We start from the raw sequence: 17,267 nt of genomic DNA on the forward strand, positions 1-17,267 counted from the left end.
ATTCATTCATTCAATTGTATTTATTGAGCACTTACAGTGTGCAGAGCACTGTACTAAGCACTTGGGAAGTACAAGTCGGCAACATGTAGAGACGGTCAATCAATCAATCAATCGTATTTATTGAGCACTTACTGTGTGCAGAGCACTGTACTAAGTGCTTGGGAAGTACGAGTTGGCAACATCTAGAGACGGTCCCTACCCAACAGTGGGCTCACAGTCTAGAAGGGGGAGACAGAGAACAGAACAAAACATATTAACAAAATAAAATAAATAGAATAAATATGTACAAATAAAATAAATAGAGTAATAGTGACTTGTCCAAGATCACCAAGCAGGTGAGTGACAGAGCCAGGATTAGAAACCAGGTCCTCTGACCCACCGGGCCCACAATTTTTCCCTTATGCCAGGCTACTCTAACTTCTAGGCTACTCTAACTCTTACAGCTAAAAGCATCTTATATCTAACTGAACTCTCTCTATTCTGCATTTTAAAGCAACAGCATTTTCTTGAGTCCTTTCTGGGAAACTGTTAGTCATCATCCTAATGAAAATAAGAGATAATCAGAAAATTGGTATTAAATCATGCCCTTTTTCATGCTAAACAAATGCCACTTCCCTTAACTTTTTCTCATAGGATGCGTATGCCATCCTTTTTATCCTGTGTTCACCTTTTCTGCATCGTTTCCATTATTTCCACATCTTTTTTTTAATGTGGTGAATGATGCAGAAGATAATAAAAGGATTAATTCCTGGCTTTTGCAAGCCCCTTAGGGCCAGGAATCTTGTCTAATCCTCACCCATGAATTATTTCCCAACACTGAGTTTGCACTGACTTTACACACAGTAACCGCTTAGTTGGTATTACTACTATTGTTAGCTACTAATGATAATGATAGCATTTATTAAGCGCTTACTATGTGCAAAGCACTGTTCTAAGCACTGGGGACATTATAAGGTGATGAGGTTGTCCCACAGGGGGCTCACAGTCTTCATCCCCTTTTCCAGATGAGGGAACTGAGGCCCAGAGAAGTTGTGACTTGCTCAAAGTCACACAGCTGACAAGTGGCGGAGCTGGGATTTGAACCCATGACCTCCGACGCCAAAGCCCGGGCTCTTTCCACTGAGCCACGCTACTGCTTGAGAAGCAGTGTGGCTTAGTGGTTAGAGCTCGGGACTGGGAGTCAAAAGGATCTGGTTCTAATCCTGGCTCCTCCATGAGTCTGCTGTGTGACCTCGGGCAAGTTGTTTCACTTCTCTGGGCCTCAGTTACCTCATCTGGAAAATGGGGATTAAGAGTGTGTGAGTCCCACGTGGGACAGAGACTGTGTCCAACCTGATTCATTTGTATCTACCCCAGGACTTAGAACAATCAATCAATCAATCAATCATATTTATTGAGTGCTTACTGTGTGCAGAGCACTGTACTAAGCGCTTGGGAAGTACAAGTTGGCAACATATAGAGACGGTCCCTACCCAACAGTGGGCTCACAGTACTTGACACATAGCAAATGCTTAACAAGTACCATTATTATTATTACTTTTGCATATCATTCTTCTCTGCCATATGTCCCAGTACCTTATCATGTGTTCACCTTTTCTGCATCCTTTCCATTGTTTCCACATCTTTTTTTAATGTGGTGAATGATGCAGAAGATAATAAAAGGATTAATTCCAGGCTTTTGCAAGACCCTTAGGGCAGGAATCTTGTCTAATCCTCACCCATGAATTTTTTGAAGATGAATATGATAGCATATTGGACAGGGAACGTGACCGCCAACTTTGTTGTATTGTCATTCTTTCAATTGTATTTATTGAGCGCTTACTGTGTGCAGAGCACTGTCCCAAGTGCTTAGTGCAGGGCTCTACACATAAAGTGCTTAATAAATGCCATTGATTGATTGATTAATAAATACCATTGATTGCTTGATATTGCTGAGAGAAGCAGCGTGGCTTAGTGGAAAGAGCACAGGCTTTGGAGTCAGAGGTCAGGGGTTCAAATTCTGCTCCACCAATTGTCAGCTGTTTGACTTTGGGCAAGTCACTTAACTTCTCTGGACCTCAGTTCCCTCATCTGTAAAATGGGGATTAAGACTGTGAGCCCCCCATGGGGCAACCTGATCACCTTGTATTCCCCAGTGCTTAGAACAGTGCTTTGCACATAGCGCTTAACAAATGCCATTATTATCATTATTATTATAAGCAGCTTCTGGCCTTCTACATTTCCCCAACCTTTTTCATCTCTGCTTGAGCCGAGCCCTTCTTTCTCCACCCTGTCTTAGGGTAGTTTTGTCTTGGCCATAAATTTATAACCCTGCACTTGGTTTGGTTGAATTGCATTCTGTTTCTATAGAAAATATTTCTAGGATATCAAAGTCACTTTGCGCCAACTGTGCTGAGAATCAAGCAGACACTGGTCACATGTGTGTGTGTGTGTGTGTGTGAGAGAGAGAGAGAGAGAGAGAGAGAGAGAGAGAGCATGAGCTTGAACTATTACTCTCCTATGTATTAATAATAACATTGATAATGATGGTATTTGTTAAGCGCTTACTATGTGCAAAGCACCGTTCTAAGCTCTAGGGGGATACAAGGTGATCAGGTTATCCCACGTGGGGCTCACAGTGTTAATCCCCATTTTCCAGATGAGGGAACTGAGGCACAGAGAAGTGGAGTGACTTACCCAAAGTCGCACAGCTGACAATTGGCGGAGTCGGGATTTGAACCCATGACCTCCGACTCCAAAGCCCGGGCTCTTTCCACTGAGCCAAGCGGCTTCTCGTATTCTTGTGGGTGGATATGCAAACGACAATTTATTTCATATTGATATGGCTGAAGTTTGATGAGATATTAAAACTAGGTGCTGACTTCATCCACTCCTGATCTCTTTCCTTGAACGAGTTGTCTACACGCGCTGCCTAGAATTCCTCAACAACAACTCTCTCCTCGACCCCCTCCAGTCTGGCTTCCGTCCCCTTCATTCCACGGAAACTGCGCTCTCAAAGGTCACCAATGACCTCCTGCTTGCCAAATCCAACGGCTCATACTCTGTCCTAATCCTCCTCGACCTCTCAGCTGCCTTTGACACTGTGGACCACCCCCTTCTCCTCCACACGTTATCTGACCTTGGCTTCACAGACTCCGTCCTCTCCTGGTTCTCCTCTTATCTCTCCGGTCGTTCTTTCTCAGTCTCTTTTGCAGGCTCCTCCTCCCCCTCCCATCCTCTTACAGTGGGAGTTCCCCAAGGTTCAGTGCTTGGTCCCCTTCTGTTCTCAATCTACACTCACTCCCTTGGTGACCTCATTCGCTCCCACGGCTTCAACTATCATCTCTACGCTGATGACACCCAGATCTACATCTCTGCCCCTGCTCTCTCCCCCTCCCTCCAGGCTCGCATCTCCTCCTGCCTTCAGGACATCTCCATCTGGATGTCCGCCCGCCACCTAAAGCTCAACATGTCGAAGACTGAGCTCCTTGTCTTCCCTCCCAAACCTTGTCCTCTCCCTGACTTTCCCATCTCTGTTGACGGCACTACCATCCTTCCCGTCTCACAAGCCCGCAACCTTGGTGTCATCCTCGACTCTGCTCTCTCATTCACCCCTCACATGCAAGCCGTCACCAAAACCTGCCGGTCTCAGCTCCGCAACATTGCCAAGATCCGCCCTTTCCTCTCCATCCAAACTGCTACCCTGCTCATTCAAGCTCTCATCCTATCCCGTCTGGACTACTGCACTAGCCTTCTCTCGGATCTCCCATCCTCGTGTCTCTCTCCACTGCAATCCATACTTCATGCTGCTGCCCGGATTATCTTTGTCCAGAAACGCTCTGGACATATTACTCCCCTCCTCAAAAACCTCCAATGGCTACCGATCAATCTGCGCATCAGGCAGAAACTCCTCACCCTGGGCTTCAAGGCTGTCCATCACCTCGCCCCCTCCTACCTCACCTCCCTTCTCTCCTTCTACTGCCCAGCCCGCGCCCTCCGCTCCTCCACCACTAATCTCCTCACTGTACCTCGCTCTCGCCTGTCCCGCCATCGACCCCCGGCCCACGTCATCCCCCGGGCCTGGAATGCCCTCCCTCTGCCCATCCGCCAAGCTAGCTCTCTTCCTCCCTTCAAGGCCCTGCTGAGAGCTCACCTCCTCCAGGAGGCCTTCCCAGACTGAGCCCCTTCTTTCCTCTCCCCCTCGTCCCCCTCTCCATCCCCCCGTCTTACCTCCTTCCCTTCCCCACAGCACCTGTATATATGTATATATGGTTGTACATATTTATTACTCTATTTATTTATTTTACTTGTACATTTCTATCCTACTTATTTTATTTTGTTGGTATGTTTGGTTCTGTTCTCTGTCTCCCCCTTTTAGACTGTGAGCCCACTGTTGGGTAGGGACTGTCTCTATGTGATGCCAATTTGTACTTCCCAAGCGCTTAGTACAGTGCTCTGCACATAGTAAGCGCTCAATAAATACGATTGATTGATTGATTGATTGATTTCCGCTTGGCCACACTGCTTCTTCATGCTCCTGGGACTCCCCTCAGCCCCTGCTTCATCCCGGGAAGGATTCGGCGCTAGTGGCATGAAGCCTGCCCAATTTTTAGAGCATCGTAGTGGCTGTGACTTTAGGTACTGTTGGATTGCGAAGCAGCATGGCTTAGTGGAAAGAGCCCGGGCTTGTGAGTCAGAGGTTGTGGGTTCTAATTCTGGCTCCTCCGTATAATAATAATGATAATGGCATTTATTAAGCACTTACTATGTGCAAAGCACTGTTCTAAGTGCTGGGGAGGTTACAAAAAGATCAGGGTGTCCCACGGGGACCTCACAGTCTTAATCACCATTTTACAGATGAGGGAACTGAGGCACAGAGAAGTTAAGTGACTTGCCCAAAGTCACACAGCTGACACATTGGCAGAGCTGGGATTCGAACCCATGACCCCTGACTCCAAAGCCCGCGCTCTTTCCACTGAGCCAGGCTTCTTCTGTCTGCTGTGTGACCTTGGGCAAGTCACTTCACTTCTCTGGGCCTCAGTTATCTCATCTGTAAAATGGGGATGAAAACTGTGAGCCCCACGTGGGACAATCTGATGACCTTGTATCCCCCCCAGTACTTAGAACAGTGCTTGGCACATAGTAAGCACTTAACAAATGCCATCATTTTATTATTATTATATTATATTATTGTACTTCCCAAGTGCTTAGTACAGTGCTCTGCACACAGTAAGAACTCAATAAATATGATTGAATGAATGAATATTATTGTGCTGTGTGTGAGGACCTTGAAACTGCTGCTGCTGCAGTCAGAATTCATTCAATCAATCGTATTTATTGAGCACTTACTGTGTGCAGAGCACTGTACTAAGCGCTTGGGAAGTACAAATTGGCAACATATAGAGACGGTCCCTGCCCAACAACGGGCTCTCAGTCACAGTCATAATGGCCTACTGCTCTTGTCCTCATCTCTTTTTTTTTTTTTAATTGTGCTATGTGTTAAACACTTACCATGTGCCAGGCACTGCGCGAAGCACTTGGTTTCATCTCTCCTTATGGATCCGTCACTGATCCCGACCTCACTCTCAATACAGCAGAGTAGCCTAATGGCTAGAGCAGGCTTTGGAGTCAGAAGGACCTGGGTTCTAATCCCGGCTCTGCCACACATCTGCTGTGTGACCGGGCAAGTCACTAACCTTCTCTGTGGCTCAGTTACCTCATCTGTAAAATGGGGATTCAAACAGTCCGCCCCATGTGGGACATGGACTGTGTCCAACCTGTTTAGCTTGTATCTACTCCAGTACTTACTACAGTGCCTGGCACATAACAAACACTTAACAAATACCGTAAAAAAAAAATTGTGGCTTGTTGAATGGGCAGTTTCCTGAAAACTCTCTGAAACACTAGCTTCCTGGAGCCTGGCACCATCAATTAGGGTGGACAAGACCAGACCGCTTGTTCTTCCCTCCTCCATGGAGAGTGGGGAAAGGATCAGGCAGGCTGCCTTCAGCTTTCAGCCATTCGGTTGTGGATTAGCCTTAAGAGTTTGGAAAATAATAATAACAATGGCATTTATTTGTACATATTTTTTACTCTATTTATTTATTTTTTTTTTTGTACATATCTATTCTATTTATTTTATTTTGTTAGTATGTTTGGTTTTGTTCTCTGTCTCCCCCTTTTAAACTGTGAGCCCACTGTTGGGTAGGGACTGTCTCTATATGTTGCCAATTTGTACTTCCCAAGCGCTTAGTACAGTGCTCTGCACATAGTAAGCGCTCAATAAATATGATTGATTGATTGATTGATTAAGCATTCTAAGAGCTGGGGAGGTTATAAGGTGATCAGGTTGTCCCACAGGGGGCTCACAGTCTTCATCCCTATTTTACAAATGAGGGAACTGAGGCTCAGAGAGGTTAAGTGACTTGCCCAAAGTCACACAGCTGATATTTGGCAGAGCTGGGATTTGAACCCATGACCTCTGATTCCAAAGCCCGGGCTCTTCTCCACTGAGCCACGCTGCTTCTCAACACATTAGAGCAGCCAAAAAGGCCACTTAGCTGTTAGAGCCCAAGCCTGCTGGTGCTATCAGATGTTTTCCTGTGACCAAAGCATACAGATTATATGTTTAGCTCCCTGAAATTTTTCTGGATCTTTACTTAGCTGGTCACTGTCTGCAAAGATCGTGCCTCCTGGCCATGCGGTTCAAAACTATAATGCACAGATGAGTAGGGCTTTTAACTAAGCTCTTGTTGACAAGTCTAGTAGTTTTTGCAGTTTCTACTTGAAGAAGATGATGGTGGCATCTTTGATGTCCTGTTGCTCAGTGGAAAGAGCACGGGCTTTGGAGTCAGAGGTCATGGGTTTAAATCCCGGCTCCACCACATGTCTGCTGTGTGACCTTGGGCAAGTCACTTAACTTCTCTGAGCCTCAGTTACCTCATCTGTAACAATGGGGATTAAGACTGTGAGCCCCACGTGGGACAACTTGATCACATTGTATTCAATCAATCAATCGATTGTATTTATTGAGCGCTTACTGTGTGCAGAGCACTGTACTAAGCGCTTGGGAAGTACAAGTTGGCAACATATAGAGACAGTCCCTACCCAACAGTGGGCTCACAGTCTAGAAGGGGGAGGCAGAGAACAAAACCAAACATATTAACAAAATAAAATAAATAGAATAGATATGTATAAGTAAAATAAATAAATAGAGTAATAAATATGTACATTCATATATACAGGTGCTGTGGGGAAGGGAAGGAGGTAAGACGGGGGGATGGAGTGGGGGACGAGGGGGAGAGGAAGGAGGGGGCTCAGTCTGGGAAGGCCTCCTGGAGGAGGTGAGCTCTCCGTAGGGCCTTGAAGGGAGGAAGAGAGCTAGCTTGGCAGATATGCAGAGGGAGGGCATTCCAGGCCAGGGGGAGGACGTGGGCCGGGGGTCGATGGCGGGACAGGCGAGAGCGAGGTACAGTGAGAAGATTAGCGGCAGAGGGTGCGGGCTGGGCTGCAGAAGGAGAGAAGGGAGGTGAGGTAGGAGGGGGCGAGGTGATGGACAGCCTTGAAGCCCAGGGTGAGGAGTTTCTGCTTGATGAGCAGATTGATTGGTAGCCACTGGAGATTTTTGAGGAGGGGAGTAACATGCCCAGAGTGTTTCTGGACAAAGACAATCCGGGCAGCAGCATGAAGTATGGATTGAAATGGGGAGAGACATGAGGATGGGAGATCAGAGAGAAGGCTGATGCAGTAATTTACCTCCTTACTTGTTCTAGATGTGTATAGACTGTGAGCCCACTGTTGGGTAGAGCCGTCTCTATATGTTGCCAACTTGGACTTCCCAAGCGCTTAGTACAGTGCTCTGCACACAGTAAGCGCTCAATAAATACGATTGAATGAATGAATGAATATAGGAATTCTGTCCCATCTGGGAGCAGTTATTTTCTGTGGCTTTTGCTGCAAAAAAACCCTCATTCTGCTCCAGAAGAGAGGACTTAGCAGTTCATGACATCAGAGAAGGTCAAGCCCCCAGCTAATAGGGGGCAGGAGCAGATCTAGACTTAGGTCAGGAAATGATATTTTAAGGTTTGTAATTCTTGGTGGGCTTCTCCTTATTGCATGAAACATTTTGTGACCCATTTTCCACAGTATACAAGATGGCTACCACAAGGCTATTTGCTGCCAGGTTAGTGGTGTTCAGCAGTTTTAGTTGGAAATGAAACCAGCTGTCCAAGTATTTGCACACTTTCCGCTTGCAGTCGTCTCAACAGTGTCTTCCTTGGTGCCTGACAGATCGGCCATCACTGTGATCCAGCTTCAAAATAGGCATCTCTGGGAATGGGCTAAGGGAGGGAGGAGCCTCTTGGGCTGTCTGTAAATGAAATGGTGACCCCCTCTCTTCAGTCATCGATGGCATAATAATAATAATAATGATGGCATTTGTTAAGCACTTACTATGTGCAAAGCACTATTCTAAGTACTGGGGGGGATACAAAGTGATCAGGTTGTCCCACATGGGGCTCACAGTCAGTCCCCGTTTTACAGATGAGGTAACTGAGGCTCAGAGAAGTTAAGTGACTTGCCCAAGGTCACACAGCAGACATGTGGCAGAGCTGGGATTCGAACCCATGACCTCTGACTCCAAAGCCCGTGCTCTTTCCACTGAGCCACGCTGCTTCTCGTGGCTTAGTGGCTTAGCGGCACAGGCCTGGAGTCAGAAGGTCGTGGGTTCTAATCCCGGCTCCACCACTTGTCTGCTGTGTGGCCCTGGGCAACTAACTTCTGTGCCTCAGTTACCCTATCTGTATAATGGGGATTGAGACTGGGAGCCCCACATGGGAAAGGGACTGTGTCCAACCCGATTTGCTTTACCCACCCCAACGCTTGGTACAGTGCTTCGCACATAGTAAGAGCTTAACAAATATGACAGTTGTTTCTCTCCAGGGCTTTTAACAATTTAGCAAGGTTAAAGTGTGAACGTCGGTGTGCGTGCACACAGACTTGCCCATTCACAAACACACACACACACCACACACACATATATAACCTCTCCCATGAAGAGCTTTCCTGTTACATTCCCAACCTAATATATTCCTCGTTATGTGGGTGGCTGGTTTGCCCACTGTTGGGTAGGGACCGTCTCTATATGTTGCCAACTTGTACTTCCCAAGGGCTTAGTACAGTGCTCTGCACACAGTAAGCGCTCAATAAATATGAATGAATGAATGGTTTGAAAACATTTCCATAAAGCTTTCTTCCGTCAGACCTTAAAACGGCACCATCTCCACCTTCCAGTCAGGGCGTGTGATTCCCAGCAAGATGGGTGCTTTAGCATCTGTTTCTCTTGCTCAGGCAATCAACCCCAAACCCCAACTGCTTTGCCCATTGTCAGTGATCAAACCACAGGAAGGGGTTTCCCAGAGTCTTCAAACAATAGCCCTTCTTAGATGAGAAGCAGCTCTCAGCAGCACTGTACACCAACTCTGTTGTCCTCCTTCAACCACTTAGTACGGTGCTCTACACGTAGTAAGTACTCAGTAAAAACCACTGATTGATGAACTGATTGCGGTCCAGAGAGGAAGATTAAAAAATTCTGGTGCAGGACCAATTCCTTTTTCCTTTTTTTTTTTTTTTTAGTATTTAAGTGCTTATTATATGCCAGGCACTGCCCCGTTTTGCAGATGAGGTAACTGAGGCCCAGAGAAGTTAAGTGAATGAAAGCAAATATGAGCGGTGCAGAAGTTTCTATGCCATTACCTGAGATTTTGTAGCTAATAATAATAGTGTAGGGGCTTTGTGTTGTTGTGTGTCCAGCTCCTTGTTCCACTACTGCATTCAACATTTCATGCAGATTTCACCAGGCACCATCGGTGCGGTTGTTTGTGCAATACAGCCCTCGGGCTGGCTTGAATTCTGGCTAAATACCCCCAAGGGAGTTGTCTTGAAACTGATGTGGTCAGTCTTTTTGTGGGTTCTCTGTTTATATGTGATTTGGAGCGAGCACCCAGATGTGAATAACCCCAAACCCGCTCGCCTGAATAATCTCAGCAGCCCGCAGTCAGCCAGACCGCAGCCCTGCAGGGAGGAGAACCCCAGTGAAGATCCTCCCTGAAACCTGGGGGTCAACTGCAATTTCAAAATCCGGAAGAGTCCATAGGCCCCCCGGCTCCTTTCCTCTACAAAAAGGGACTGTCATTCCCCTGGTCTGGGCTAGTGAAGGAGTGAGAGGCAATAATCCTCCATAAAGCGGGTCCCCAACTTTCCTTCGACGTTTGCTCAGTAACTTAGGGATGCTTAAGCCCCTTTAAAAGTTGAAAGTGCTGTGGGAAGAAACATAAAATTCTCATCTGCCCACAGTGGCCAGTATTTAGCCTGAAGAGAAAAGATGTGTGGGGGGAGGTCAAGCTTGACAATACACAATAGCAAATGTCGTGGGTTCTAATCCCCTCTCCACCGCTTGTCAGCTGTGTGACTTTAGGCAAGTCGCTTCACTTCCCTGGGCCTCAGTTACCTCATCTGTAAAATGGGGATTAAGACTGTGAGCCCCACGTGGGACAACCTGATTACCTTGTATTTATCCCAGTGCTTAGAACAGTGCTTTGCACATAGCACTTAACAAATACCATTATTATTATTATTTATAACCGGATACTGTAGCTCAAAGTTGCTCTCTCACCAGAGTGAATTCTCAAACCCAGTAGTATCTAAAACCCAGATCTAAATGAGAGCCACGCCAGGAAATACACCCCAAGCCAAGCCTGGCCTAGTGAAAGGAGCACCTGGCTGAGAGTCAGGAGACCTGGGTTCTAATCCCAGCTCTACCACTTCCTTGCTGTTTAACCTTGGACAAGTTAATTAACTTGAGAAGCAGCGTGGCTTAGTGGAAAGAGCCCGGGCTTGGGAGTCAGAGGTTGTGGGTTCTAATCCCAGCTCCGCCACTTATCAGCTGTGTGAATTTGGGCAAGACACTTAACTTCTCTGTGCCTCAGTCACCTCAGGAAAATGGGGATTATGACTGTGAGCCCCACGTGGGACAACCTGATTACCTTGTGTCTACTGCAGCGCTCAGAACAGTGCTTGACACGTAGTAAGCGCTTAAGAAACACCATCATTATTATTATTATTCCCTGTGCCGCCTTTTCCTCATCTTTATAATGGGGATTAGATACCTGTTCTCTCCTTCTTAGGCCATGAGCCCTATGTGTGACAGTGGTTGTATCTGATCTGATTGTACTGTACCTCAGAGCTTAGCACAGGGCCTTGCATGTAATAAGTGCTTAGCAAATATCACTCTTATTGTTGTCATTATTATTACTATTATTATTATTATGTTTGGGAGAGAGAAATTTTCAGGTATGGCTTTACTTCAAGCTGAAGCCTTTTTGCACAGGATGACTAAAAATCCTGAAATAGTAATTTTCCATAATTCACCATTCTGAGGAGCACCCTTGACTATTTCCAGTAGACATTTGGACAGACCAGAAGGATTCCTGCATTCCAAAGCAATGCGATGTTCAAATGGGTGTTAACTAGGGGCAAGCCACACCTGAAGAAGCGGCTTCCCACTGAACTGTAAGAATATGACAACTGGAGAATATGGCTCTGTAATTAGTTGGTAATGACCCTTACCCTCTCTTTTCTCTCTGCCTCTCTCTTACAGGTTGTTAGTAGAGTAGCAGCACAACAAGGATTTGACCTGGATCTCGGCTACAGACTCCTGGCCGTATGTGCAGCCAACAGAGACAAGTTCACTCCCAAATCAGCTGGTAGGGAAAAATAACTCCTGCGTATCACTGACATCTCTTAGAGGGATTCCTAAGTGTGCCCTTCGGGTGCGGGACTTTACAATGCCACGTTTCCCTAGGTGATGATGCATTGCAGGCTGGAAGCTGGCCCCGGCCGATGGTCTGCCTGACGTGTGTGCCTTCCTTCTTTCAGGGGCTTCTGAAGGAAGCTTCTCTCAAGAAATGTCTCTTGAGGCATTTCCCATCGCTGCCGGATTGTGGCTGGGCCTTGGGTGTCCGATTCTGGGAGTCCAGTGGTGTGGACGTGTTAACCTTAGAAAATCCTAAAGTTGCAGAGAAATGCTTCAGTTGCCTTCAGATGAAATGGTTTGGGACTTGATCTTGGGGGAAAAAAGCCCTGATCTACCTCATCTCTACTGCTCTGGGAACTTATACAATTTAAGGAAAGACTACATAGTTGCATTATTTTATGAAAGACTGTAGTTTTTTTCTTGAAGTTATGAAAATGATTCCCTTACAGACTCCTGGACCTGCATTGTCTCACTTTCTTTTTGTTCCTGTGGACAGTACACTTGTTGTGAGGAGGGAATGTGTCTGCCAACTCTGTGGTATCATATGCTCCCAAGCGCTTAGTACAATGCTGTGCACATAGTAAGCACTCAGTGAATACCATTGATGGTGATGCTCCTGAAGTGGCACGCTCGAACCGTTTGATCAATTTTTGGTCTATCCACATCTCCTTCCAGAGCCTGGGCCTTTCAGACTTCTCTGCCTGGGGTAATAGCAACAAGAAACTGCTTTCCCTTGCATTCCCACACTTTTCTTTTCACTGCCATCTGGTCTGGAGGGATGTTCTTTCATCTTCATTTATTTTTTATATGTCTATCCCAGGAGTCTCAGAGCGGGTTGGGTCACATCTTTTGTAAGCCCCTCCCCACCATGCTGGTCAATATCCTAGGACCACCTGCCCCTTGTCTGTAAAATGAACAGTTAATGTTTTAAAGATTGAAGATGGTTGAGCTTTGTCAAAACTGTGCAATGGGATGTTTAAATCAATCGGTATGTTTATTGAGCGCTTACTGTGGATAGAATGCTGTATTAAGCGCTTGGAAGAGAATGATGCAATAGAGTTGGTAGGAATGAGTTCTGCCCTCAAGGAGCGTAGAGAAAGGGGAAGTGGCAGAGCATAAAGAGATGTACATAAGTGCTGAGGGTGGGGTGAGGATCAAAGGGCTAAAGGGGTACAAACCCAAGGGCGTAGGTGGCACAGAAGGGAGGAAGAATAGAGTGGGGTAATGAGAGGTCAGACAGGAAAGACTTCTTGGAGAAGGTGTGATATTAGTAGGGCTCGCTGTTAATATGGCTTCCAATGATAATTGAAAAAGAATATTGCTCAGAGAAATCACCAGGTTTCTGTGGCGCAAATGTCCTTAGCCTTTCGCCTCTTCAGTATCCTAATGCACCTTCCGTTTGGTTGGAACAATAACGCTAATTCTATGGTGAGGCTAACTATTTTGTATCCCTCCCTGGCTTCTCTCATCATATTTTTCACAGCATCCCTTTGGGCACCCCTCCCTCCCTGTTCTCTGCCTCCATCATCATGGTTAGCCATTAGTGACTTGGACAACTTCTGGAGTTGCCCAGTGTGACGTTCATAATAATCCCCTGCATGGCATATTTACTCTTTGGCAGGACTTTGGGTATTTACTTTGGAGCCATTCTTTCCCTCACAACCCTGTTCCTGGTTGGTGTTCCACTTGATTTTTTCCTTTCCCTCCCCTCCACCTTCCTTCTTCCCCAACTTGCTTTTGAGTTTCCTCGTCCTTCATTTTCCCTCCATTGTTTTCCACGTCAGTCTTGATTACAAATCCAACTAGATAATGATTATTATTGCTCGGAGACTCCCAAGCCTCCTCCGCACTAGACTCCCAAGCCTCCTCCACACTAATTGTGTCTTCTGTGTTCCTCCAGAGTCAGGGAAGGAGTGTTCTCCTTTAGACGTCCTTGTCTTACATAACGATGAAACCACCATCCTTTCCCTCTCCCGGGAGCGTCTCCCCGTCTGTCTGAGGAAATCTGCAGTCTCTCATCCTCACGGTTCCTTTGTTGTTTGAGTTGAAGAGTTCCTCTTTGGCGGCCCCATCTCTCGTATCGGGATGATTCCGGAAAATCCCCTGCTCCCAGACTCTGTGAGCCTGGGTGGGCCAGGCTCCTTAACTACTGCATCAGCCTCCTCCCTGACCTCCCAGCCTCCTGTCTCTCCCCACTCTAGGCCATACTTCACTCTGCTGCCCGGATCATTTTTTTTTAAATTGTTTGGTGCACATCTACTCGCTCCTCGAGAAACTCCAGTAGCTGCCAGTCCACCTGTGCATCAAACAGAAACTCCTTACCATCGGCTCTCAATCAGCTCTCCCCCTCTTCCTTTTTCTTACTGGTTCCCTACCATAACCCAGTACACAAATTTCCCTCCTCAAACACCAACCAACTCACCCTATTTCAATCTTCGTCTATCTTTCCCCCATCCTCCCTCTGGCCCGGACCTCCCTCCCTTTTTGTATACATCAGACCACTGCCCTCCCCACCTTCAAAGCCTTATTAGAATCCCATCTCCTCCAAACGGCCTTCCCTGATTAAACCCTATTTCCCCTACTTCTTTTCCCATCTAGTCGCCCGTACACTGTATGCTTTTGATATCCCCTGGATCCTCAGCCCCACAATACTTATGTGCACATCCATAATTCATTTTAATGTCTGCCTCCCCTTCTAGGCTGTAAGCGTCTGGTGGACAGAGGCCATGTCCACCACCTCTGTACTCTCCCAAGTCCTTAGTCGAGTGCTGGGTACACAGTAAGCACTCAATAAATAGCATTGATTGATTGATTGATTGATTGATTGCCTCAGGCTTCCAGGTCCCCCGCTCCCCTTTCCCTATCCCTTCCATCATCAGACCCTGGGACTTCTCCTGCTTCTCAGGCCTCAGGACAGGCCCGAGCACAGAGAGTTCCCCTGCTTTGGTGTGTCAGGGAGGCCAGCTTCCGTTTTGGCATTAGAGAGGAGGCTATGCAAAGTTTTGGTTTGTTTGACTTGGCTGAACTGCCCTAACAAAGGCAGTTCCATTTGATTGTTTTAGAAAGGGATCGGAGCAGGGCAGGGAGAAGGGGGGAAAGCAAGGGGCTAAATGTAAGTCCAGCTTGGATTCGAGATCTCTCTGTTACAGACTCATTTGGTAGTTCCTACACCTGCTTCTTTTTTTTTTTTTTTTGGAATTGTATTTGTTAAGCACTTTATGTCAGGCAAGGTACTATGAACTGAGGGAGATACAAGATCTTCTAGACTGTGAGCCCATTGTTGGGTAGGGACCATCTCTATATGTTGGCAACTTGTACTTCCCAAGCACTTAGTACAGTGCTCTGCACACAGTAAGCGCTCAATAAATGCAATTGAATGAATGAATGAATAATCAGGTTGGACATAGTCCCTGTCCCACACAGGGCTCACAGTCTTAATCCCCATTTAACAGATGAGGTAACTCGGAGCACAGAAAAGTTAAGTGACTTGCTCAAGGTCTCACAGCGGACAAGTGGCCAAACTGGGATTAGAACCCAAGTCCTCTCACTCCGAGACTTGTGCTAGATCCACTAGGGCATGCTTTTCTCTGGATCGCTCTCTCTTTATTCTTTGTACTAATAATTGTCGTATTTGGTAAGCGCTCAGTATGAGTCAAGCACTGTTCTAAGCATTTGGATGGATAGAAGATAAGCAGGTTGGACCCAGTTCTTGTCCCACGTGGGACTCAGAGTTTAAGTAGGAGGGAGAATAGGTATTGAATCCACATTTTACAGTTGAGGAACAGAGGCCCAGAGAAGGAAGTGACTTTCCCTAGGTCACACAGCAGACAAGTGGCAGAGCCGGGATTAGAACGCAGGTCCTCTGTCTCCCAGGGTCGGGCACTTTCCACTAGACTGTGCTGCTCATCTTGATTCCTGCTGGGCCTGCTCCCTGGAGTCTGTTTATTCCAGCCACCTCCCTCAGGCACTGCTGCCATGGAGAGAGGCTTCCCAGAAGCCCCAAGTCACTCTGGAGCCAGGTTTGCGTAAAGCTAGTGGCAAAGGAGTCACTTGCCATGTTTTTCACCCATGAAGCATGTCCTAATGGAAAGAGCACCAGCTTAGGAGTCAGAGGATCTGGGTTCTAAACTGACTCCTCCGCTTATCTATTTATTTATTTATTTTACTTGTACATATCTATTCTATTTATTTTATTTTGTTAGTATGTTTGGTTTTGTCTCCCCCTTTTAGACTGTGAGCCCACTGTTGGGTAGGGACTGTCTCTATATGTTGCCAATTTGTACTTCCCAACCTTTAGTACAGTGCTCTGCACACAGTAAGCGCTCAATAAATACGATTGATGAAGATGATGATGATGATGATGATCTATTAGGTGACCTTGGGCAAGTCACTTCAGTTCTCAGGGCCTCAATTTCTTCATCTGTAAAATGAGAAATGAATTCATGTTCTCCGTTCCCCTTAGACTGTGTATCCCATCTGGGGCAGGAACTATATCTAAGCTGATTATCTTGTATACCCCAGTGCTTAGTACACTGCTTAGCACATAACAAGTGCTTTACAAATACCATTATTATTATTTTATTGTTATTATTATTATTGTTATTATTCTCATGTCTCTGACTCTGCCCTCGGATCCCCTCGAGCTACCCACTCCTTTCCTGGAAAATAAGTGATCGAATGAATGATTTCTCCTTCCTCGTGCCTCCCTCCCTGTATTGTAGAAGCTGCTCAGCTGTGATAATGATAATAATAATAATAATAATAATGATAATAATAATAATGGCATTTGTTAAGCTCTTACTATGTGCAAATTGTGTTCTAAATGCTGGGGACGATACAAGGTGATTAGGTTGTCCCACATGGGGCTCACAATCATCATCTCCATTTTACAGATGAGGGAACTGAGGCCCAGAAAAGTTATGTGACTTGCCTAAACTCAGCTGACAAGTGGCAGAGTCGGGATTTGAACCCATGACCTCCGACTCCCAAGCCTGGGCTCTTTCCACTGAGCCATGCTGCTTCTTTGTTGGTTGTGTAGATCCAATTCTGCAAGTGAAGACCCAAGATGGTACTCACTTGGGGCTGGGACAACAACAGCCCATGTATTGGTCCACAACCCAGGCCCAGTCAGAATCTCCCACCCATGACTCCAGGGGAGCAGGCATTCATTGCCCTCCTTCCTGTCCGTTTGTACCAGGCCTCCCTCTAGACAGGGTTGACAGGAAGGGAAGGGGTGAAGAGGAGAATGGTGACACCAAGAATTCCCACAGCTGATGTGAGTTCACCTCTCCTCCCCTCTCGAAGAGGATATTCAAATGGAGATGGCAGGATGCTGGTTAAATACTTCCAAGAGCCATTTGCCAAGGTTTTCAAAGTCTTGCCTTCACCAGGAGACAGGAGTTTCCACTGCTCCATTAGGCATCTTAAGTCACCCCGTCTCTCTCTCCCTTTTTCTCTCTCCCCCTCTCTTTCTCCC

The 17,267-nt window shown here is 46.4% G+C and overlaps 1 protein-coding gene across 3 annotated transcripts in view; it reads left to right on the top strand.

The window, feature by feature from the left end:
• Window positions 1-17,267, top strand: part of ZMIZ1 (zinc finger MIZ-type containing 1) — a 538,822-nt gene that overhangs the window by 341,226 nt on the left and 180,329 nt on the right. For all 3 annotated transcript variants that reach the window (XM_038743493.1, XM_038743494.1, XM_038743496.1), the window contains exon 7: window positions 11,636-11,741. In XM_038743493.1, the coding sequence (XP_038599421.1) occupies window positions 11,636-11,741 (106 nt within the window). The remainder of the gene's footprint in view (window positions 1-11,635; window positions 11,742-17,267) is intronic.

Source organism: Tachyglossus aculeatus, chromosome 3 (assembly GCF_015852505.1).
Source record: "Tachyglossus aculeatus isolate mTacAcu1 chromosome 3, mTacAcu1.pri, whole genome shotgun sequence".
In the NCBI taxonomy this organism is placed as follows: domain Eukaryota; kingdom Metazoa; phylum Chordata; class Mammalia; order Monotremata; family Tachyglossidae; genus Tachyglossus; species Tachyglossus aculeatus.